The 25,898-nt window shown below is 30.0% G+C and overlaps 1 protein-coding gene across 3 annotated transcripts in view; it reads right to left on the bottom strand.

Moving 5' to 3' along the window:
- side (motor axon guidance molcule sidestep) overlaps nucleotides 1-25,898 on the bottom strand; it is a 193,716-nt gene that overhangs the window by 111,342 nt on the left and 56,476 nt on the right. For 2 of the 3 annotated variants that reach the window (XM_088042566.1, XM_088042557.1), the window contains exons 3-7: nucleotides 20,834-21,048; nucleotides 20,638-20,754; nucleotides 15,247-15,453; nucleotides 14,490-14,641; nucleotides 14,244-14,388 (exon numbers count right to left, since the gene is read on the bottom strand). In XM_088042566.1, coding sequence (XP_087898692.1) covers nucleotides 14,244-14,388; nucleotides 14,490-14,641; nucleotides 15,247-15,453; nucleotides 20,638-20,754; nucleotides 20,834-21,048 — 836 coding nt within the window. Of the gene's footprint in view, nucleotides 1-14,243; nucleotides 14,389-14,489; nucleotides 14,642-15,246; nucleotides 15,454-20,637; nucleotides 20,755-20,833; nucleotides 21,049-25,898 lie in introns of those variants that run through there. The other variant, XM_088042572.1, reaches the window with a different exon arrangement.

Below are 25,898 nucleotides of genomic sequence, written 5' to 3'. Positions count from 1 at the left end.
AAACGAAAGTACTCAAAAAAACAAAATCTTGAAATTTTAGAGCAACCAAAAAGTTCAAAAGTTTAGCAATTTACATTCTAATTCTTAAAATTTTGCGTCTAGATAAATGAAATTTGTAGAGATTGTTCTTTGTAAGTGCCTTATTAGCTGTGCTAAATTTCAATTATATTGAACAGAAAATACTAAATATAGAAATTTTCGATTTTAAAGTGAAGCAAAATTCTTGGATTTTTTCTTTATTACCTCAAATTACAAGTTTATAAAGCAGAACAAACACATTTTGGAAAATTTGCATGTTTAACTTCTTATTTCTTCCAAACTAATTAGATATTAAATTTGGCATGAACACAAAACAGTGCTTTAATGAACCAAATTAATGCTGTAAAGTCCTCCTAAAGCACCGAGACAGAATCCTATGCACCTAAACCCTTAAGCCCTTTTTAACAATTCCCGATTGCAAAGCACCCAAAGTTTGCATGACTGCCTCATAAAAAATAGATTTTGCCCTCCGATAACGCCGCACAGTTATTGTAGCGACTTTTCTGGAGCGACCATATGCCGTGTTGATAAAACTTTCTTTTTACTGTTGGCTAAAGAGTTCGCTCGGACTTGGAGTTTACAGAACACTAAGTTTTATCAACAACAACACCCGGTCAGAGCGACAAAATACGAAGGTAGCGATGGAACGAGGATTTTTCTTCTAGTTATTGTAAAGTTTCTTTTCACTGCGTTCACATCGTGGAAAATAAAAATCATTTATTGTGTGTGACATAATATGGTTGAATTTTAAGGGTTAAATTAGAGTCTCGGGAAAGTTTTATGAAAAGTTTAATTTAGATCAGATTTTCGTCAACGAGAGGTAAGTCTGTTTCAGAAACTTGCGGCAGTTGCTTGATAAATACATCTTATGTTATAGGAACTCGAGAACAAACTTGAAATAACTTAACCTCATTATTGTTATTAAATGACTTGCCACATATTACAAAACTTTTAGAATTACTGCCAACTTTTACCGTGGAAACTGCAGGAGAAAAATCTATTCCTTTTAGAAAGTCTGGTATGAATCAAAACGCTTTTTAAATTATTTTTTCACTTCTAGCTTCCGAACTGTGAAATTAAATTTCTCTCCAACAAGTAGATGAAAAAGGTGTATTTTGAGTGGCCTATATTAAGCTAAATATTTAGTGGAAAAGGCAACAAAGTGTTTTATTGGTTTTAGGATAGAAATTATTATTCGACATTAAAAAAAGGGAATAAATAGACCATGGGAAAGAAGACTTTTCTGGCTCTCGCTTTCAAATTAAAAAAAAACAGCTCAGACTAAAAAAGTGTCTTCTCTCTTTTGGTATATAATTACCTAATGTTATTCTTGTAATTCGGCACATAAAATACGTCACTTATGAAGAAAAATAAACAACAAAATTAACAAAATTAAACAAGAAAATTCAAAATATTCAAATTTTTTATTTACCATAAAAATTAAAATTTCAAAATTTAGTTTTTCTGCTCAATAAAATTGTGATGTGCTACAGCCAGTGAAAGAATTTCGAAAAATTATTTTCACAAATTGTATTGATCTCTAGACAAAACTTGAAACATGTATGGGCAAATAGAAAAATTTAATAAATTTTGTTTCACTGTAAAAGTGAATTATAATAATCTTTATAAAATTTTATTAAATACGGAGCAAAATTGGCAAAATTAGAAAAGAAAATCCAAAATTTTTAGAATTTTTAATTCGCTTTAAAAACAAAAGTTTCAAAATTGTGACTCCACTCGATAATTTTGTAATTTGGCACAGAACATAAATCACTTATGAAAAACCACCTCTACAAGTTTGGTTGCTCCACAAGCAAAATTAAAAATATTAAAAAAATACAAAATTTTTTGAATATTTGAATCAGTCTAAAAACGAAAATTTAAAAATTTAGTTATATTTGCCTAATAAAATTGAAGTTTGGCACAGCCTATGAAACACGAAAATTAACCGCCACAAATTGAATTGGTCCAAGGACAAAATTTACAGAAATAGAGGAAAAAATACAAAACTTTGAAAATTTTTAGCTTTTTCTTAGATTTTGTCTACTAAGCGCTATGATTTTGTAATTTGGTACAGTTGAAAAGTTACTTGAAAGAAGCAATCTTCAAAAATTTTATATCTGAGAACAAATCTTTTAGAACTAGAGAAAAAAAATGTAAAATAAATTTCAAAATGTTTTAATTAACCTGAAAATAATATTTCCAAAATTTGTCTGTTTTGCTTAATAATAATCTTCATCACACTTAATTAATGCCGTAAGCAGAACAACCTTTACAAATTTAATTGGTTTTGAATCTAAATTGACAAAAATAGAGGTAAAAATGCAAAACTCAGAATTTTTGATTGACACTGAAAATAAAAATTGCAAAATTTTGACTCTCCTGCTCTATAACCTTGTAAATTTGCCAAAGACAATAATTTACTTATGAAGTTGACAAATTTGATTGCTCCATTAGCAAAATTAACAGAATTAAAGTCAAAAATGCAAAATTTTCTGAATATTTTATTTCCTCAAAATGTAAAAATTTCAAAATTATGTGTTTTCCACTCAATAAAATTGTAATTTGACACAGCCAATAAGGCACTTCCGAAAAATAACCTCTACAAATTTGATTAGTCGAGAAGCAAAGTTTACATAGTAGAAAGTAAAATGTCAAATTTTTGAAATTTTTTATTCGTTAGACTGCATCTATTTAGCAATATATGACTTTGCAATTCCGTAGAGTTTATAAGTGGTTTCAGAAGAATAGCTTTACTAATTTTTATTTATCTGGGGACAAATCTTAAAGAATTAGAAGGAAAAATACAAAACTTAAAAAAAAAATATTCATAGAATAAAAATTTTCAAAATTTGTCTTTTTTGTTCCACAATCTAGTAATTTGTCACACCTAATTGGTGCCTTAAGCAGAACAATCGTTGCAAATTTGATTGCAGTACAAGCAAAATTGGTAAAGCCAAAGAAAAAAATGCAAATATTTGATTCGTTCTAAAAACAAAAAATTTTTTTTGCTCGATAATCTTGTTAATTAGCACCAAAAATTAGTCACTTATGAAAAACAACGTTTACAAATTTGGTTGCACCAGAAGAAAATTAACAAAATTAAAGACAAAAATTCAAAATTTGTTCACTCAAAGAATAAAAATTTCAAAATTTTCGCCTTTTTAGCCCAATAAAATTGTAATTTGGCACAGCCAATTAAGTACTTACAAAGAATATCTTTCACAAATTAGGTTAATCCAGAAACAAAATTTAAATAATTAGAGAGTACAATTTTTGGAAATTTTTGATTAGCTGTGAAAATTTCTAGATTTTATCTATCTCTATAGCGTTGTAATTATGTTAGTTAGTATAGTTAATAAGTCACTTTAGAAGAATAGTCTACAAATTTCATTCATCTGAAGACAGAACTTGGAGAATTTAGAGGGAAAATACAAAACTTTTGATTAACTCTGAAAATAAAAATTTACAAAATTTGTCTGTTTTGCTTCATAATTGTGGAATTTATTAAATTTTTTTGGTGCCGAAAGCAGAACAATCTACACAATTTTTATTGCACTAGGAGCAAAATTGCCAAAATTAGAGCAAAATATAGAAAAATTTTAAAATTCTTGATTCGCTATGAAAACAAGAATTACAAAATTTTGACCCTTCTGCTCGATGATATTGTAATTTGGCACAGAAAATAAGTCACTTATACAAAACAACCTCTGGAAATTAAATTGTCCTAAAAGCAAAATTAACAGAATTGCAAAAGAAAATGTCAAATTTGCCGAATTTATTATTCAACCTAAAAATAAAGAAAAATCGTTTTTTTTTGTTGAATAAAATTGTTATTTGACACTGCCAGTTTCTCACTTATAACGAATAATCTCTAGAAATTAAATTAGTACAGAAAAAAAAACAGAAATTTCTGATTTGATCTGAAAATTTCTAAATTTCTACATTTTTCATTAATATTTGCTTTAATTATAACATATTTGCAAATTCATTGAATTCTTTGCATTTTCTGCATCATTAATTTGCAAAATTTAAGCAATGCTTTAAGAAAGATAAAAGGCACAGCAACTCAAAATAAATAAAATACAGAATCTGACAAATCTCATCAATCCGGGCCAAATAACCGGCCCGAGTATTATAAAATTACCTACGCCTTACCTGTTTAGTAATAGCTATATTAAGGCATCTAAAACGAATGCAGAAATAGCTTTGTTATATCACCATATTAAGAAAAAGTACATTAAAAAACAAGTTGTATTAAAACAGGAGTTTAATGTCGAGGGACGAGTGCTTTTATGTGTTACAAAACGAGTTTTATACGCTATTTTTTATCATTTGTAGGTAGATTAAACACTCTTTTTTAATGCTCTATGGTGATATGATAATGAAGTTATTAACGCTTCCGATATTAAAATGGTGTCTTAACGCATCTAAAACGAATGTGGAAATAGCTTTGTTACGTCATACTAAGAAGTACATTAAAAATAGTTTGATAAAAGTTATATTAAAACACGAATTTAATGTGGAAGACCAAGTTTTTTTATGTTTTATACGCTATTTTTTCTAATTCGCAGATTAAACTCTTTTTTTAATGCCCTACGTAACAAAACTATTAACGCATCCGACAGTGAAATGGTCTATTATGTAACTCATTTTGATTATACAATGAGATTTATTATAACACTAGTAATGTAATGAGAAAAAAAATGTGATACTGTAAATTTCCGTGTGCGTGGGAACGCGGTAAAGCAATGCCAGTTATAAGGAATAACTTAAGCTCGGTTGTAGTTTCGTCCTTGCGGTTTCATTCGGATCTTGTGACAAATGTTAGGTCAGTCCGTGTCCTGGAATGGAAACCACAGCTAACTGGATTACTGGAGGTATACATTACGGGGCTCTTAGTCCCGATTTCGTGCATGACGAGTTTATTAAATAAATTCACCGGTGGTATTTAGCAATGCCTCCAGTTTAAGTCGAACATGAGGAACTAAAAAGTCTCCAAATCTAATGAATAAATGTATTCTCGTCACCCTATTGATCGCAATCCTCCAACAAAGAAACGTTTGAGCCTCAGTGACATGCCAACTCATTCCGCCGCTTCAGAGATGAAAATTTATTTAAATTTAAGGTGCTTTAAGTGTGGCCCGCTCTAAATCAATTAAAGTGATGTTTCCGTCGTACTGTTGAACCCACCTCTAAAGTGATTACACACCATCTTGGAGTTAAGAAGATACAAAACTTTGGCGAAGGAACGATCAGAATACAAACAACCGTATTTGTGATGCTCGGTTTCCAAAACCAGGGTCATCCCGAATTCGCTCCATGTCTCACGGGGAAAAAGCTCGAGTTAGCTTTGTTAAAGACATCCGCAACGTTACTCCTGCTACTACTAAACTGTTTTAATAGAAACCTCGTGCATTTCGCTGAGCTCTTTGTAAACTTTCATTAAATACTAGAGTTATTTGAAAGACTGTGTGACGGCTTTAATTCTGTGTCATTCCGTGATTACAAATATTCCCGGGGATGCAGGAAGCCTCGTGTTGCTGAGGTTTGCGATTGTTGCAGACAGAATGCAATTGAGAGCTTACTTTGGCATTACTCAAAACTCCGGAAGCGTGGAGTTTAATTTTGTATATGCAAAAACCTCTTAGTGTAATAAAACTGCGGGCTGGATTTTGTAATGAAGAAAAAACGGATGTTATAAAAAATTTATACAGAATATGAAGTGTTCATGTCGGACGAATAAAAGCAATCGAAAAGACTACAGAAGGATTTTGAAGAGAAAGTTAAGATGAGGTCAGGAAGCCGGAAACCTAAACTAATGAAAATTGTTTTTTTCTATCCCCAGTTAATATTTCGCTTGATTCAGACAACCCAAATTACTCGATTCTTTATTCACTTGTAGGTAAGAAATTTAATTTTACAGTTCGGAAGCTAGTAGGGAAAAATAGTATATTACAAAACAAGCTGCAGAATAGTCTGTGTTTCAGCACGAGTTCTAAACTCGAAATTGACTTTTGCAACGAGTTTCCAACTCTTTTCTGTATTGTACCTTTTTAGTTACTTCTTATTTCAGCACAATTTTTGGTGTCACCATGGAAGTCACCAAATATTGTTAAGAAATAGGTAAAGCTTGTTTAAGTTTAGTTTGATTTTTGCATATAAAATGAGGTTATTCTAATGCCGTAATATAGAAAATTTCTGATTTTAAATTCCAAGCATGTTCTATTAACTGGTCAAGTTCTAGAAAAATTTCGATGGAAACTAAAGCTGATTCAACAAGAAATTTGAATTTTTTTCTTTTTGCCAGATTCTTTAGTGTTTCTCCACTCTATTTTATTAAGTTGCATTTAGAATAGTTTTTTTTGTTTTGTTAGATAAGTGCTTAAATTTTGCATACTAAAGAGCAAAAAAAAAGCGATTCAAAAAATGCGTAAAATGCAAAAAACACAAAGTATCTGTAGGTACTAGGTACATGATTAGTGATTAGGTAATACAAAAGTAAATGAAAAAATCAAAAAGAAACAAAACTGAGACAATTTAGAAATATAGAGAAAACAAAAAAAAATGTTAATTAATAAGATACAAAACATCAAAAAAAAATTGAAGAGGTGTGAAAAATTCCAAAATTTAGCATTTTACTTTCAGAGTCTGTAAATTATTCTTTGTGAGTGCTTCTTGAGTTAAGCTAAATTGCTATTTTGTTGAACAAAACAAAGCAAATTTTGACTCTTTAATTTTTAGAGTAAATAAAAAATTCTGAAAATGTTGCATTTTTTCCCAAAATACTGTTAATTTTGCTTCAGAAAAATGCTCCAAATTTGCAGGTCCATAAGTAATAAATTTTTCTTCTGCTGCAGAAAATTTAGAAATTTTTATTTTTGCCCCTATTTCTACAAGTTTTGTTTCCAGATAAATAAAATTTGTGAAGGCTGTTCATCTACAGTGAGTTATTAACTGTTCTAAATTACCTATACAAAATCGTTGTATAAAATAGATCAAACCTAAAAAGTTTAAAAGTGAATCAAAGATTTTTGAAATTTGTGCTATTTTTCCATATAATTCTGTCTTTGACCTAATACAATTTGTGGAAGTGATTCTTCATAAGTGTCTCATTGGCTCTGCCATTCTTTTTGTACAAAAATGACCAAAATTGAAATTTTTTATTTTATAGCGAAAAAATAATCGAAGAATTTTGAAAATTCTTTAATTCTGTTAATTTTGCTCTTAAAGCTACCAAATTTGTAGAAGTAGATTTCCATAAGTGGCTTATTTTCTGTGCTAAATGACAAGATTAACAAGAAGGGGAGCCAAATTTTCAATTTTTTATGTTCAAAGCAAATCAAAAATTTAGAAAATTTTGCATTTTGCTTCTAATTTTACTAATTTCGCTTCTAATGCAATCAAATTTGTGGAAGATGTTTTACTTACGACACCAATTAAGTGTGTTAAATTACAAGATTATGACACAGAACTGACAAATTGTGGAAATTTTCATTTTCAAAGTAAATCAAAATTTTCACAATTTTTGTATTTTCTCTCTAATTCTACAAGTTTTGTCTCTAAATAAATAAAAATTGTGAAAAGTTTCTTCCAAAGTGTCTCAATAGCTGCGCTAAATTACAATTTTATTGGACACAAAAACAAAATTTTTGTTTGATATAAGTCAATAATAGAATCAAAAAATTTGCATTTTCTTTTCTAATTCTGTTAATTTTGACTCTTGAGCAATCAAATTTGTAGAGATTGTTCGTCATAAGAAACTTACTTTCTGTGCCAAATTACAATATTATAGAGCGCCGGAGTCAAAGTTTAAAAATTTTTATTTTCGGAGCGAATCAGAAATTTAGGACATTTTGCATTTTTTCTCTAATTTTGTCAATTACGCTCTTAACGCAACCAAATTTGTGGAGGTTGTTCCGTTTACTCCACCAATTAAGTTAATTAAACAGACATCTTGGAAATTTTTATTTTCAGAGTGAATTAAAAATAAGTTTTGTTTTTAAGAGTGAACAAAAAAAATTGGAAAATTTTGCATTTTCTTCTCTAATTCTGTTAATTTTCCTCCTAAAGCAACCAAATATGCAGAGGTTGTTCTTTCTAAATGACTTATTTTCTGTGCCACATTACAAGATTAGATAGATCGTCGGAGTCAAAATTTTTAAATTTTTGTTTTCAGAGCGAATTAGAAATTTTGAAAATTTATTTTCTCCTTTAATTTTGTCAATTTTGCACCTAATGCAATCAAATTTGTGAGGGTTGTTTTGCTTACGCCACCAATTAAGTGTGACAAATTACATGATTATCAAGTAGAATAGACATAATTTGAAAATTTTATTTTCAGGGAGTAAATTAAAAATTTTGAAAATTTTTTGAAATTTTTGAAAGTTTTTTCCTAGATAAATAAAACTAGTGGAGGTTATTCTTTGTACCGCATTGGCTGTGCCAAATTTCAATTTTATTGACAGGAACGACTAAATTTTTAAATTTTAATTTTTTGAGTTAATGCAAAATTCGAAAATTTTTGTATGTTTTTCTTTAATTCTGTTAATTATTCGCCTAGAGCAACCACATTTTCAGTGGTTGTTTTTCATAAACTTTTTATTTTTTGTGCGAAAGTACAAGATTTTAAAGCAGGAAAGCCAAAATTTTTTAAATTTTGGAGCAAATTAGAAATTCTAAGAATTTTCTATTTTTTCTCTAATTCTAAAAGTTTTGTCTCAGATAAATACAATTTTTGGAAGATCTCTCTCTAAAGTAACTTTTTATTTGTACAAATTACAAAATCATGGTGCTAAGTAGACAAAATCTAAAAAAAATTAGAACAAATAAAAAATTTCAAAAATTTTGCATTTTATTCTTTAATTCTGTTAATTTTTTTTCTAAATTAATGAAATTTGTGGAGGTCATTCTTTGTAACTGTCTCATTGTCTGTGCCAAATTTCAATTTTAAAAAAACTAATTTTTAAAATTTTTATTTTTAGAGCGGAAAAAAAGCAGAAAATTTAGCATTTTCTTCTTTAATTCTGTTAATTCTGTGCCTGAAGCAACCAAATTTCCAGAGGTTGTTTTTCATAAACGCTTTATTTTCTGTGCCAAATTACAAGATTATCGAGAAGGAAAGCTATTATTTTCATAAGTAATATAACAAGAGAGCTCGAAATTGCCGGAAATTTTTCCTACAGACGAGTGCCAATTGTACGGAGAAACAAACTACGAGTACTGGAGGAAAAATTTCCCACAATTTCGAGCTCTCGAGTTATATTCGTCATGAGAATTCAACGAACCGACACAAAAAGAAACGCAAAACTCAGTAAGCCTATTCTAAATTATTGTTCGTCGTCTTGGTGTCACTGTAAACAAAGTGAAAAAATTTGAGCCAAAACAAATTTGCAAAGTGTTTTTGCTCTTTTCTGATTGCAATGGAGATCTCAAGATTTGCAGACAAGTAGTGACGATATAGATGAAGCAGTGAAAGGTTTGAAACCCACCAACACCCAGAAGAGCCACAAATCATGCTGGACCCAGTTCAAGAGATTTTGTGAAGAGAGAAGTTATTCCTTAACAGAACCTTTACCTGTGGATAGTGTTAACAATATATTGAAAGACTATGCTTTTAATATGAAACAGTCTTCCGGGCAAGATTATAAGGAAACTGCCGTTAAAGTGCTGTGGAATACAACTGCAAAATTATTACAAGAAATGTATTTTGAACATTTTGGTGTCACAATTGATCCATTTAAGGATATGCATTTTAAATCGGCAAGAAATGCAAGAGATGCTAAAGGAAAAATGTTGCAAGCAGATATAACAAAGCGGAAGGTTAGTTTAGCAGCTCTAAATAATAAAGAATATTTGAAAATGATCAACCTATGGGACGAAGAAACTCCTAAAGGTTTACAGCAAAAGTTTTACTTGATTGCGGCTCGAGAACTAGCCTGGAGGGGTAATGAAGCTGCCAATTGTCTCCTAAGCTTTTTTCGAGATGAAGTTGATAATAGTGGTGAACCTACAGGCCGAATAGAATATAATCCAGTGTTCAAAGACTCGTCAAGGAGGCTCTCATTTGCTAAACGACAGTAAATGGTTAATCCCCAGGAGTCACCGGAAATGTGTCCCGTAAGGTAATTCGATTAAAAAATATCTTTAATAAATTTCTAATAAAAAAATTATTTGGTTTCAGATTGTTTAAGAAACTTTTATCAAAAAGAGGTGATCGCATCAAAGGAGATAGACTATTTCTTACGGTGAATAAGAGGTGGAATGCCAACAAGAATGGAAAATGGTTCAAAAATTCACCAGTGGGAATAAATACGTTAAGTACATGGTTGAAATTAAGCGCCCGAAAAGCAGGACTGGACACAAAAAATCATAAAATTACTAATCAATCTGCTCGTTCATCAGCTGTCACCATGTTATCAAAATTTGGCATAGGAGAGCAAGAAGTAATTAAAATTACAGGACATAGCTCAGGAGCATCTCTGAAACCATACTTGCAACTTGATCAAGCACATCATGAACAAATTATGAAGTGCTATAGAACCACCAATAATAATCCGAAAGAATCACCACCAGAATCTGCCACTGCGAAAAGTATTTACAACAATTCGGTACCTCAGAAGCATAAGGGCTTATCTCCATAAATCATAGTTTCGAGAAAATCAACAAAACAGGTATTTTAAAAAATCACCTTGCTGTTACTAATCTCTTTTCAAATATGCAATTTAAGAGCGAATTACGAGTTATTGATGACTATTTATTTCAAATCGTTCGTAATAGTCGTAACTTTTGATCCAAAAAAAATTTTTTGGGCATACTTTTACACTTGGTTCCTTATGCTTCTAAGAAAAAGTAGATTATCTGGGCCTAAATTCCACCTAGTAAGAGAAACTTTCAATAAAAATTTACAATGTATTTACAAAAAAAGTTTGTACATTATTAGGAATCATGACTAACAAAGATATATTAAAATTAACCCAAATTCAGCAACTTCTATGGACTATTTAACCTTAAAAAACTGTTTTATTGTAAACCATTTTATGAGATGTTACAATAACGAATTTCCTTTTGTAGTATCCCCATATAATATACTTGCGTTTATAATCAATTTGAATAAGTTTGGATCGGTTGAGTAAAAAAATACCTCGAAATGTAGGCCTATAAGGAGTTGGTTCTTTATGCTTCTAACATGATTTGGTACTTAGTTCCTTATAGAAACCTAAAATCGTTTGTTTTTCATCTGATGGAGATTATTTTTCTCTGTCTTAAGGGGATATCTAACAAACTGTAACGGTAAATTCTGCTTCAAAATTCTGCGTAAAGGAAAAATTATATGAAACATTTTAAACATCCAAACGTCAAATGTAGCATCTCCCTTCAACCCTCATTATTTGTAGACGGCACTCTTTTAGTGAGTTACTGGTCAGTCTGCTTACTACGGTAATAAAACCATAAATAAAAACCCCAGCCCGAGTGGTTTAGATTATTATTACCATCATCTTGTGGTCAGGACAATAGCTAATAGTTTTGACTGCATTGATGGCCAAATTATTATTGCCCATGGCCAGTAAATCTTAAATACTTTGATAGTTGAGTCCGATACTTTACAAATTACACCCATGAAACGTAATAATTACAATATCTCATTATTATTATTTAATGTTTATCTTCATAAATAAATTAATTTTTTCCCGAAAAGGTGGGATTTGTGTAATTGCAAAAATTGAAGAATTAATAGATGCACTGAGATCTTCGAATTTTGTCCAAGATTTTTGTAAATGTAACAAAAAATTGTGAACATAATTATAAATAATTAAATTATAAACAATACAATGTGCTAGCTGCAAAATGCAACAAGCTGGGCACTTGGTGGGTCAAACACAGCCGCTGAATCCAATAATATGAATTTTATTTAAAAGTTAGCTCGCATTTGCGAATAATTTAAGTTTGACAATTTTTAACAATAGACCCAATCAAAACGCAATTTTTAAAATTTATTGACTATTTATTGAACTTAAATAATAGAAAATCAATGCCACCCACATAAACTAACAAAATTGTTAGCACACAACTAGATTCAAGGAGGTAAATCGGCTTTACTAAAAGTTTTTGCAGAAAACAGATTTCTCTTAGTTTTTGTTTTTTTTTTGTCATTTGAAATTCATTAAATGCATTTCCTTCTGGGTTTAATGCTTTTTAAGCATTTTTAATATTTTTTTTACAATTCCTAGTTTGAAGTAAAGCTGTGGTAATCAAATTTTTTCGATAGGCACTTTTATTATATTGTTTTGACGCAATCTAAATTCCTTCCTTAAAGGCCTGCACATATAGCACATATTTTTGGTATAACCCGTTTGTATACCTTTTAAAAACGCCACTACTTTTAAGTCGACACACATTTTCCACTTATGGTCATTAATTCTATAATTTTGACCACCTGACCTGACCACGGAGTAGGAGGTTGGCTAAAAACTTCTAGAACGTTCACGCATCGTCTATGCAAGGTTCACGAAGGTTTAGGAAAGCTCTAAAAGATTCCAAAAAGTCAAAATTAAAAAGCAAAAATTTTAAAACGGAAAATTTTAAAATTGCAAAATTTCGAAAACGCGAGCTAACATTCAAACACGGTAAGCACTGTTGTATTTAACATACTTAATTAAGATTTACCCCAGGGATGCCCAACCTGTTGAGGAAAAAAAGATTGCAATTCGAACACAGTGAATTATATTCTGTTGTTTTAGTGATTGATCTATCTTTTAAAACCTTTAAATTACGAGAAATTTTTCAGTTCTTTTACCACCCCAAAGTCATAATTTTGACAACAAGACGTTATACTACTGTCTGGTTGTCCTCAAAATACGTATGTGTGAATTTTGAAAAGTCTACGCATGTGAAATGCTAAAAATTATTTCGCTTTCAGCCAAGTTTTCGTATTTAATTCATCAAAAAGTCATTAAATATTCACTTTACAAAAATTGTATACAGCATTTAACATAGTGCACGTTGAACAGATTCATATGCAAAAAACAGAAACCAATTTACTCAAGTAGTTTTCGAGTAATCGTGTTTGGAAAAATACATTGAATTTGCCTTATATTGAAATTTGTTCGAGATCTCTTTAAAAAATAAAGATAAAGGCAAATATTTATCCCCTAAACTATTCTAAAACAATTTAAAATACTAATTCATCAGATATAAAGTTCAAAATTTTGAAATGATTATCCTCAAAGCTACGTTCAGTTTGAATGAAAGAGAAAGATCTTGTTTCAGGCAAATTTAAGATTTTGTGTGTTTATGGAAAAGCTTCAGTTGTAAACTATCCCTTCGGCTTCAAAATTGATTTATGGTACCCGCATTTCTACCTACCAGAGAGACCTCTCTGGTACAGAGAAAACAGATAACATGCTTCGAATATGAAATTTTCCAAACACGATTTCTCAAAAACTATTAACTTTAAAAAATATCGGTTTGGTCGATTTCACTCGATTTCGAATTTCCAAAAAAAGTTCACTCGTGAAATTTCCAGAAAAAGTTTGTTGTGATTGGTTGATTTGAAAAAATTAAAGTCTCTGATTGGTCGAATCTATAGTGAGTTGAATTCTCAGAACAAAAAAAAAATCTCATTTTCTTCTCTGATTTGGCTAACTTTTTTCTTAATGCTATCAAATTTGTGGAAGTTGTTCTACTTATGGCACTAATAAGATGTGACAAATTACAAGATTATATTCAGGACACAAATATTTTTAATTTTTTTAAAATGTTCTGTATTTTAATTCTAATTTCACACGTTTTGTTTCCAAATGATTTTTACGTTTAGTGCTAAAATTTTACAAATTAAAGAGCGAAAAGAATTTGATTAAAAAAGAAAATACAAAAAAACTTAATTAAAAAAACTTCATCAATTTAGACACATTGAAAAAACAAAAAAGTGTTAATTAAAGTGATTCAAAACAAAAAAAAAACAAAGCAGAGTTCGATATTTTCGCAGTCGAATTTCCCCCAAACTCCCAAACAAAGCAACCTGCCACTCGCCCAAAACGCCAAGTTTTTTTGTAATGAGAACCAGCAAGCAGATGTGAAAAGGGACACGATAAAAGCATTATTCACTTTCGATAATTCTATTTAGCCCATTCTCGACCAAATAAAAGCCAATCGTTTGAACAGGTGGTAACCAATCGAACGTAAGAAAAATAAGAAAGTCTTACATGCAACATGTATCTGTCTCCTGTCTTCGAGCGATCCCCCCGGGAATCGGGGATTGTTTGCTCGGCATACTAGATCCTTCCCGTCGTTTTCCGCCACCACCCTCAATGAAATGATGCTCCCTGAGAAAGTGTCCGTCACTTCTTCCTGGAAACATGCAAAATGCGCTTGCAATTAATCCGCTGCAAGTTTGTGCAAAGCCGATTCCTGCTGACACGATTAGCAATAACGGGGGTGACTTCCCTTACCGTAACAACGGCGTTCCTAATAGGTTTTCCTCCAAGTAGCCACGTTAATTTCGCAGGCGGGTAAGAGCCGGACGTCTCGCATTTAACATTCTGAGATTTATGTATCGACAGGAGGTTGTTGGGGGTGACGATTTTCACCTTGTTCGGTTTCACTGGAAGGGAAAAACGTATGTTTCAGTGCATAAAGAGGCGGTTTCATTGTGTGCTCAGTATTTAAATAACAAAGTTATCCGGGGCGAATTCCCGATGTTGATTATTTTTAAAGGCAAAATTCCGGATGAATTTGTCACATCCAGAATTTTATTCGTTTCCAGCTCTGGAAGCCTTTGCTGCGATGTTGATGCCAAACTGTGCCGTTGGGAAATGAAACAATGTGAAATTTACGTTTATTGCATTTGTTGAAGTTTCGAAGTTAAATATTATATTTGCCTTTGTTTCATTCACTAATCGATACACATTTATTTCGAACATCATACAAATGCTAAATCAGGTTTAAAAATTTAATGGACACGATATAGGCGCACCTGAATAATTAAACTGATAAATTCATCGGTTTTTTACACTTTTTGTCACAGCTTTTAATCTAACAATTAGTTCGTTTTGATTTTACTTCAACTCATTTGGGTTGCATAATGGAGCTCACAATTCCACTAGTGGCATAATGGAACAATTAATACTTAATTATCGAGTGAGCTTTCGCTGTGAGATTTTGGCGAGCGTGCAGTACATGATTTTTGAAAGCTATCGATTTACTCACGAAAAATGACTACTGGAACTGTGCGCGTTATCACGCCGGAAATTGCGGATGAGGAGGTGCGACATTCAAAATGCGCTTTCTTGTACAGTCTGGGGACGTGTTCCATTCGTAACTGGTTTACGATGGTGAAGGAGTCTTTGCTGGTGTCCACTACGCCGTCGAGGAGGGTGTTGTTGTACCACCATGTTAGTGAAGGACGAGGGCGACCTGGAGGCAACAAAAGTAAAGACAGATTAAGGTCTAAAAATTAAAGGAATTTAAAAAAGTACAAAGAATCAAAAAAATTCCGAGAAAATCAATTCTTTCAAAATTTCTTTCGTTCAAGATTTAAAAGATCTAAAGGATCTAAAGAATGTACAAAAATTCAAACATTTAAACCATCTAGAGGATCTAGATAATCCAGAAATTCTAAAGGATTTAAAGAATGTGAAGGAATGTGAAGGCTTAGAGGATATAAAAGGTCTTGGAAAAATCAAAAATCTACAGGACCTAGAAAACTTACAGAACTTAAAAGATTAGCACTTATTAAATTAACTAGAACCGAAGAAAACGAATTTCGCAAACTCTATAAATCAGAAAAATTAGAAGAACATGAGAATTCTAAAAGTACATACAGTCTTAAGCAAAAATGCAATAAAAATGAAATACAACACATCACTATAAAAGTAAAAAATAATTTAATGAATCTAGCAAATCTAAAAAATGTACAGAATCTAAAAAGTCTACAGAATCTTGAATGTCTAGACATATTCTAAAAAAATCTAAAAAAATAGAAAACCTAAGGAATTTACAAATTGTAGAAAATTTAGGCAATCTCAACAGTGGTTGGATTACAACAATCTCGAGGGAGTAAAAAGAAAATTTACAAAATTTTGAGATTCAAGAGAATCTAGAGATTCTAACAAATCTGAATAATCTAGGAAATTTAGAGAATCTGCAAAATATAGAGCATTTAGAAAGAATTTAGAAAATCTAAAAAAATCAATAGAATCCAGAGAAAACATAATGAATCTAGAAGATCTAGACATTTTGGAAAGTTTAGAGTTTATTAAAAATGTAGCAAATTTACAGAATATCAAAATCTAGAAAATTTGGAAAATCTAAAAAAGTTTTAAAAATCTAGAGAAAATCTAGAAACTTAGTATCTAGCGAATGCTACAAATCTTCAGAATATAGAGAATTTAAAAGATCTCGAACAAATTTAAAAACTCTACAAAACCTGAAGTTCTAGAACATCTAGAAAACCTAGAGAACCTCAAAAATGTACCGAATCTGCAGAATATAAAAATCTAGAGAATCTAGAAAGTCTGCAGAATCTAGAAAAAAGCTAGAAAAAAATTAAAGAATTTAAAAAAAATCTAAAATAAATCTTGAAAAAATTTAGAAAATTTAGAAAGAATATAGCAGATGTAACAAATCTACAAAATTTAGAGAATCTAGAAGTTTAAAAAAAAAAAAAAATATAGAGAATATCCAGAATCTAGAAAATGTAAAGAAAACCCGGAAAGTAGCTAGAGAGAATATAGCGGATGTAACAAATCTAGAGAATCTAGAAGATCTAGAGAAAAACTAAAAATTCTACAAAATCGGGAAAATCTAGAAAACCTAGAGATCCTCAAAAAAGTGGCGAATCTACAGAATATAAAAAAATGAGAGAATCTAGAGAATCTGCTAAACCTAGAGAAATGCTAGAAACATTTTAGAGAATCTAGAAAAAATTTAAAAATATAAAAAATATCTAAAAAAATCTTCAAAATCTAGAAAGTTTCTAGCGGATGTAAAATATCTACAGAATATAGAGAATTTAGAAGGTTTAGGAAAAAATTGAAAATTATACAAAATCTGGAAAATCTAGAGAATTTAAAAAACCTGGAGAACCTAAAAAAGTAGCAAATTTATAGAATATAAAAAAGCTAGAAAACATAAAGAATCTGCTGAATTTAGAGAAAAGCTAGAAAAATATCACAAACCCTCACAATTAACTAAAATTTACAATTTTAAGGCGTCGCGACGCCAAAACTATCAGTGATAAAAAAGTGATCCTTTTTAGAGATCCTCAAAAAAGTGGCGAATCTACAGAATATAAAAAAATGAGAGAATCTAGAGAGTCTGCTGAACCTAGAGAAATGCTAGAAACATTTTAGAGAATCTAGAAAAAATTTAAAAATATAAAAAATATCTAGAAAAATCTTCAAAATCTAAAAAGTATCTAGCGGATGTAAAATATCTACAGAATATAAAGAATTTAGAAGGTTTAGAAAGAAATTGAAAATTATACAAAATCTGGAAAATCTAGAGAATTTAAAAAATCTGGAGAACCTAAAAAAGTAGCAAATCTACAGAATATTAAAAAGCTAGAAAATATAAAGAATCTGCTAAATTTAGAGAAAAGCTACAAAAATTTAGAGAATCTAGAGAGCAAATTTAAAAAATGTAAAAATAATCTAGAGAAAATCTAGCGGATGTAAAAAATCTACAAAATATAGAGAATCTAAAAGATCTAAAAAAAATCTAAAAATTGTACAAAATTTAGAAACTCTAGAAAACCAAAAAAATTGCTAAATCTAGAAAAAATTTAGAGAATCTACAAAAAAATCTAAAAAATCTTGAAAAACATTAGAAAATCTAGAGAATATAAAAAACCTGGAGAACCTAAAAAAGTAGCAAATTTACAGAATATAAAAAAGCTAGAAAACATAAAGAATCTGCTGAATTTAGAGAAAAGCTAGAAAAATATCACAAACCCTCACAATTAACTAAAATTTACAATTTTAAGGCGTCGCGACGCCAAAACTATCAGTGATAAAAAAGTGATCCTTTTTAGAGATCCTCAAAAAAGTGGCGAATCTACAGAATATAAAAAAATGAGAGAATCTAGAGAGTCTGCTGAACCTAGAGAAATGCTAGAAACATTTTAGAGAATCTAGAAAAAATTTAAAAATATAAAAAATATCTAGAAAAATCTTCAAAATCTAAAAAGTATCTAGCGGATGTAAAATATCTACAGAATATAAAGAATTTAGAAGGTTTAGAAAGAAATTGAAAATTATACAAAATCTGGAAAATCTAGAGAATTTAAAAAATCTGGAGAACCTAAAAAAGTAGCAAATCTACAGAATATTAAAAAGCTAGAAAATATAAAGAATCTGCTAAATTTAGAGAAAAGCTACAAAAATTTAGAGAATCTAGAGAGCAAATTTAAAAAATGTAAAAATAATCTAGAGAAAATCTAGCGGATGTAAAAAATCTACAAAATATAGAGAATCTAAAAGATCTAAAAAAAATCTAAAAATTGTACAAAATTTAGAAACTCTAGAAAACCAAAAAAAATGCTAAATCTAGAAAAAATTTAGAGAATCTACAAAAAAATCTAAAAAATCTTGAAAAACATTAGAAAATCTAGAGAATATAAAAAACCTGGAGAACCTAAAAAAGTAGCAAATTTACAGAATATAAAAAAGCTAGAAAACATAAAGAATCTGCTGAATTTAGAGAAAAGCTAGAAAAATATCACAAACCCTCACAATTAACTAAAATTTACAATTTTAAGGCGTCGCGACGCCAAAACTATCAGTGATAAAAAAGTGATCCTTTTTAGAGATCCTCAAAAAAGTGGCGAATCTACAGAATATAAAAAAATGAGAGAATCTAGAGAGTCTGCTGAACCTAGAGAAATGCTAGAAACATTTTAGAGAATCTAGAAAAAATTTAAAAATATAAAAAATATCTAGAAAAATCTTCAAAATCTAAAAAGTATCTAGCGGATGTAAAATATCTACAGAATATAAAGAATTTAGAAGGTTTAGAAAGAAATTGAAAATTATACAAAATCTGGAAAATCTAGAGAATTTAAAAAATCTGGAGAACCTAAAAAAGTAGCAAATCTACAGAATATTAAAAAGCTAGAAAATATAAAGAATCTGCTAAATTTAGAGAAAAGCTACAAAAATTTAGAGAATCTAGAGAGCAAATCTAAAAAATCTAAAAATAATCTAGAGAAAATCTAGCGGATGTAAAAAATCTACAGAATATAGAGAATCTAAAAGATCTAAAAAAAATCTAAAAATTGTACAAAATTTAGAAACTCTAGAAAACCTAAAAAATCTGCTAAATCTAGAAAAAATTTAGAGAATCTACAAAAAAAATCTAAAAAATCTTGAAAAACATTAGAAAATCTAGAACGAATCTAGCGGATGCAACAAATTTACAAAATATAAAAATTTAGAAAATCTAAAGAATCTAGAAAATTTGGAAAGAATATAGACAATTTAGAAAGAATCTAGCGGATACAGCAAATCTACAGAATCTTCAGAATCTAGGAAATCAAGAGAATCTAAAAAATCTGATAAATCTGGAGAAGTTGCAAAATCTAGAGAATTTATAGAACCCAAAAAAATTAGAGAAAAACAAAAATCAAAGAAGAAATTAGAAAGTCTACTAATAAGACTCTAGAGAAAATCTAAAGATTTTGGAAAAATCTAAAAAATCTAGAAAACAGCAAATCTAGCAAAACTACAGAATCTAGAAAATCTATAAAATTTATAGAATCTTAAGAATCTAGACAATCTACAAAATCTGCAGAATCTAGATAATCTGGCAAATCTTGAAAATTTAGAAAGAATCTACATCTAGACGAAAATTTGCAGAATCTAGAGAATATAAAGAAAATCTGAAAAATCTAGAAAGTTTCGGGAGAATCTAAAAAATTGAGCAAATCTACTGAATTTACCGAATTTGAGGAATCTGGATAATCTAGAAAATTTTAAAAATCTGGAGAGTTTAGAGAGAATCTAGAAAATTTTGAGAGATAGAAAATCCGTAAAATGTGTAGAATCTAAACAATCTAGAAAATCAAAAAAATCTAAAGAATCTAAAGAATCTAAACGAGTAAACCTAGAAAGTTCGAAAAATGTGAAAATCGAAAATATTTAAAAACAATAATAAATACAAACAGGCTAAAAAATCTACAAAAAAAATTGAAGAGAAGAGAATAGAAGAGAATAGAAGAAATAGAATAAGGAGAATAATAAAAAAAATTCTAAGAAATAAAAAATAAGTAAAAGTAGAAAAATTTACAAATACAAGACAACATAACAAAACATTTAAAAAAAGGCCAAATAAAGAAAATTATTATTAATAATAATTGGGGACAAAAACATAACGACCAAGCAAGAATAAAAATTAAAGCAGATAACAAAAGAGGATAAATTATATTCCAACCAAACTAAAAGACAAAAGGAAAGAAATATCGAACAAGGACCCTCTCAAAAGAGAAAGAATTTGTATTAATTAATAATTTATTTATTAAAACTGAATTTTTAAGCTATTACATTCAAGCCCATTTATCCGTAATCACTTTATTTCCCCGCAAGTGCCGCTAATGAAACTCACCACCTGTAACTTGACAAGACAGGAAGAGTTCATGACCCTCAAGAAAGGGTCCAGCCTTGGCGTTCTCCTTAATTTCCTGTCCTTCGGCATTAAAGATTCTGGGAACAGATGGCTGCACTAAAACAGAAGCACCACAGCTAAAGCAAACTTTAAATTCTTCAACTTATAACAAAAAAGAATTGCATCCAACTCTGACCTACTAATGTCAAGTTAATTCGAAAATTCCTCGTCGGCGAGTTGTCGAAGTCCACCCTGCACCTGAAGACGCCCTCGTCGTGGATGGTGACGTTGTGTATCCTCAGTCTGGCTTTGGAGGGTTGCTCGTCTCTGATGAAGTAGGAGCGGCCGCCGAGGTCATCACTCATTGCCAGCTGAGAGGCTTTACCGAGAGGGCCGTCCCGGGCATCTAAGCTGCAAGCAAAAACCACATTGATAAAAAGATAAATAGCAAATGCCGAGTTACGAGCAAATAAAAACTCGTTACTTTATATTTAATTTACTTTTTCAGCTGAGCAGTAAATTAACGCCGGGAACTCATGACAAAATTTTGGCCCATTCCTCTTCATTAGCATCTTATCATTTTCAATATTGTCAAAGAACAGCGTTAAAATATAACGGCTGGTTTTGTGGGGATGCCGCTGGGGGAGGAGGACGAGACAGGGTGCAGATTGTATTTCTATCAGTGACAAATGTGACGTTGTGAGTTATAGTTTTCCCGGGTCTTTGACACATTTGCTCGCATATATGGGTTTCCCATAAAGTGCGCTGCAGTGCTGGTTGAGGATAGAAATTCGATGCAACTGTGAGCTTTTAGGTTAATGCATCTGAATGCGGGGAGAAATTTCGGTGGATTTCCGAGTCGATATGACACGTCATCTTGCTTTCAATTTGAGGGGGTTGTAGAACAGGCGGTGGCGGCCTTGCACATTTCGATAAAAGCTTCACATCTGTCTGTCATTTGATTTACGAATTTCTGCATACATGTGACTAGTGATCGGTTTCTAAGAACTATTTTTGATGACGATTCTTTACCACTTCTTTGGAGATCTTTTCCGAGAATCTTAAGAAAAACTTTACTCTGGGGCCAGAAAAAAAACATTCTCAAGAATTTCTGAAGAAGGGTAAATCAACTTTTAATTATTTCTGATTAATTGATAAAGAAACTCAGAATTTTTTACCTCATATTTTTACAGGTCTGACCGGAACCTTATGTTGCCAATAGTACATAAAAAATCATTCAGTAATAGGTGCCATTAATAAACGATTTTTTATCAAAAATTGTGTGTTATTAGCCCTCATTAATAATGGTCTACAAAAACAGTATTCTAAAAAGTGTCTGAGATTCTTGGAGAATTTCTAAAAAATTGTTTGCATTTCTAAAGATCCTAAAGAACTCGAAAGTTCAAAGAATCTTCAGATACTTTAAATGCTCTAAATTATAGTATCAAAAAAATTCCTGAAAGATCTATGGTAGATATATGTATTAAGAATTTCTAGAAAATCTGTAGAACATTTTTAAATTTTTTTTTAACTATTTCATTTCTTTTTTTATAAAAAGCCAAAATTCCCGAAGAAAATTAAAAGTATACAATTTCTGGACCACGAACTAAATAGAAGCAGTTTGAAAAAAGTAAAGTAGAAAAACTTATTTAAAAGAATCCTCAAGAGCGACAAACATACAACTTTAAAAATGTTTAAAACTCCTCTACAATTCCAAATTACCATAAAAAAATTGCAAAAAATTTAATAATTCCAAAAGACCCTTAATGAAATTTGATGGATTCTAAAAAGATATTTTCTGAATTGAATTTTGCAGTTTCAAACAATTTAAAAAAAAATTAAAATACACTAAAGAATTCCTAAAATTTCTAGAAATCCTGAAACATTCTAAAAAATTCTAAACATTTAAATTCCTAAAGAACCATAAAATATTGTCAGACTTCAAATCTTGAATCTTTAAAAATTTTAAATAATCTCTCGGATAGTTGATAAACAAAATAAAATAACAGCGATAAAAGTATGAAAATTACTCCTTGTAATAAAACCACTTCCAAAATAAAAATTCGTTAAAACTGTCTTTTTTGCTCTAGAATCCTGCATTTTAACATAAGAGAGTCAAGCATAACAATTTTTCTAAATTCTAAATTTGATGCCTCTAAAGTCAAAGTAACAAAATTTTTTAAAATTTTTCTTGAAATAAAAATTCTTAAAATTTTGGTTTTTTGCTCTATGATTTTGTACTTCAGCATAGTTGATAAACATGTTAAAAATAGCAAATTCATAAAATGTTGTTATTTTAGCGTCAGAAGGATGTTAATTACACGTTTTAATAAAATTGATGCAAATTTTTGAGTACTCATAAATAAAAATTTTTTTTTTGTTCTAGACTTTTGTTTTTTGCTTGATGATTTTGTACTTCAGCACAGTTAGTCAAGTTAAAAAAGCAATTTCACAACATTTGATTGTTCTAGCCCTAGAAGTTTTTTTGCTCAAGAATTTTTACTTAAACACTTTATAAGGAAGTCAAGCATCACAGCATTTTTAAATTTCAAGCCTCTAGACTCAAAGAAAGTAACAATCATGACAAAATTTAAATTCCAATTTTGAAAATTTTTAGGTCTTCTTAAGAATCAAAATTTCTAAAATTTTTGTTTTTCGCTCTTTAATTTTGTACTTTTGTTGATGAACAAGTTGAAAACAGCAAATTGTTTTAGCGTTAAAAGTTCGAAAATTACACGTTTTAATAAAATTGTTGCAAATTTTTGAGTAGTCTTTGTCTTTTCTTTTCTAAAATTTTGTACTTTAACATAGTTTATAAGAAAGTTAAGCATAACAATCTTTCCATTATTTCTCTAGAGTCAACGCGACGAAAATGACAAGATTTAAAAATTTTTTGTTCTCTTAGAAATAAAAATTCGTAAAATTTGTGTTTTTTGCTCTATAATTTTGAACTTTAGCATAGTTGAACAACAAAGTACAAGTAGCAAGTTCACAAAATTGTATTGCTTTAGCGTTAAAAGTACAAAAAAATTACACATTTTAAAAAAATGTTGCAAATTTTTATGTAGTCTCCAAAATTAAACTTTGTAAAATTTCCCTTTTTTGCTCTAAACATTTGTATTTTGGCACAGTTTATAAGGAAGCCAAACATAATAACGTTTCCAAATCTTAAGCCTCTAGAGTCAATTTTAAATCCAACTTTAAAGACTTTTAGGTTTTTCTTGGAATCAACAATCGTAAAATTTGTTTTTTTTTTGAGTTGAAATAGCAAATTAACAAAAGTTTATTGTTCTAGCGCTAGAAGTTCAAAAATTACACATTTTAACAAAATCGTTGCAAATTTTTGAATAGTTTACAAAATAAAAATCTTCTTTTTTTGCTCTAAATTTTTTTTTAATTTTGAAGATGTTTGGGTCCTCCTTAGAATCAATCTATATGATTTTGTAGTTTAGTATGCTTGATAAACAAGCTGTAGATAGTAAGGTTGCAGTCTCCAAAATAAAAATTTGGTGTTTTTTTGCTCTAGACGTTTGTATTTTAGCTCAGTTTATTAGAAAGTTTTATTAGAAATTTTGAAGATTTTTGGGTTTTCCTTAAAATCAAAATTTGTAAAATTTGTGTTTTTTGCTCTATGATTTTGTACTTTGGCATAGTTAATAAACAAATACAATTTATTTCAAATTTTATTGTTCTAGCGTTGAAAGTATGCACTAAAATTACACAAATTATTAAATTTTCTTTTATTAAATGCGTTCTGAGACGCCTATGTGGTCAAAAATTACAGAAAAAATTTGCTGCAGATTTTAATAAATTTAATTTAGAAATCACAATAAACTTTTTTAACAATTCATAAGCACATCTAAAGAGAAATATATTTTTTTCTTGAAACTGTTAGCAAGCACGACCTCAAATTTATTTAGTATCTATCTCCACTCTGTTTACTCCAAATCCTAGCAAGTCTCACTTTTTCCAGCATACCTTGGCACTCAAAGCGAATATACGTATATAACTTTGGAAAATCCAGACGCATCTCTTATTTAAAGCGACAACTGTGTTTTGAAGTACAAGTCGAGATGAAAGAAAACTGGAAAAGTCGCTGCATCGACAGGAACTTTGGTTTAAAAATAAAACGATTCCCCATCTTTATTCACTAACTTATTCTGACCCTAAATTCCACGGGCCTTCACAAGTTTAAAGTTTAGTCAACGTATTGAAGAGCGAAAATAAAAATCATGCAGGCTTACCAACGTCATTTCAAAGATCAAGCGGCAGGGACGGCGGGAATATCATTTAGCCAACAGCAATCTATCAAGCGGTGGATTAAGAAGTCGGTTTTTGTTTGACGTTTATTTATATAATTTTCATAATTGTAACTCAAATAACTGAAACTTGTAATTGCTTCTAATTTGGTCTCGTGTCTTTCAGTTCTAAATATAATTTTATGGATCCTAAAACATCCTCTCAAAATCTCGAGATACAAATAAAATCTCCTCAAATGCTTAGCCAAGCAGAGCCAAAGCTGGTCTAAAAGTGTGGAGATAATTACGAAGGTTATTTATATAGAGTTGGCCCTACAGCTTGCGGTATTGAAATGACTCTTTCCACAACTCACTTCAGTTTTGCAACAATAAATAAATCAGAGCTGATATTAAATGAACTGCCTATTTAGATACCGTTATCTGATTAAAACTGAAACCAACTGAAATCTCAGGGTATCAATTATCTCCATTATATATGTATAGTTTAATTCCAAATTCTATGCGAGGATTTTACGCCAATTAACGTGTAGCTCTTGCAAATACAATATTAATATGTGTTTACAAAGCGACTACCAGGCTATTGTAATAACACAGAACAGTTCGGTATTGATCAAAATCGATTGGAAACTTTTGCTTTTATTGTGAAACAAATTGTGTTGGCAGCAGTTGTAGTACAAAGGCGGTGAAGTTGAAGTCAATTATTTCTTGAGTTTATAGCCAAACAACAAACAGATTAGCAAAAAATCGTTTTATTATTAAGACTGTAAATTTGGCTACAGGAAAATTAACTTTAGTCAAAATCTCAATTTTTTTCGAAACTAGGGGAGACCGGGCTATAATGATCCCTCTATGGTCTTTAACCCTCTAGCTTCAAAACTTTTATATTCATAAATCTTCCACTTATGTATGAGCTTTGACAACTAATGTGCTACAAGTTGCATCCGAAATTTTGCACCATTTTCATTAAAATACGAATTAAGTGCAAAACTCTAATTTCTAGCC

Source organism: Gnatocerus cornutus, chromosome 1 (genome assembly GCF_029298725.1).
Source record: "Gnatocerus cornutus isolate USDA-ARS CGAHR chromosome 1, icGnaCorn1.1, whole genome shotgun sequence".
In the NCBI taxonomy this organism is placed as follows: domain Eukaryota; kingdom Metazoa; phylum Arthropoda; class Insecta; order Coleoptera; family Tenebrionidae; genus Gnatocerus; species Gnatocerus cornutus.
Note: the sequence above shows the minus strand (reverse complement) of the source record. Positions and strands in the feature narration are given on the sequence as shown.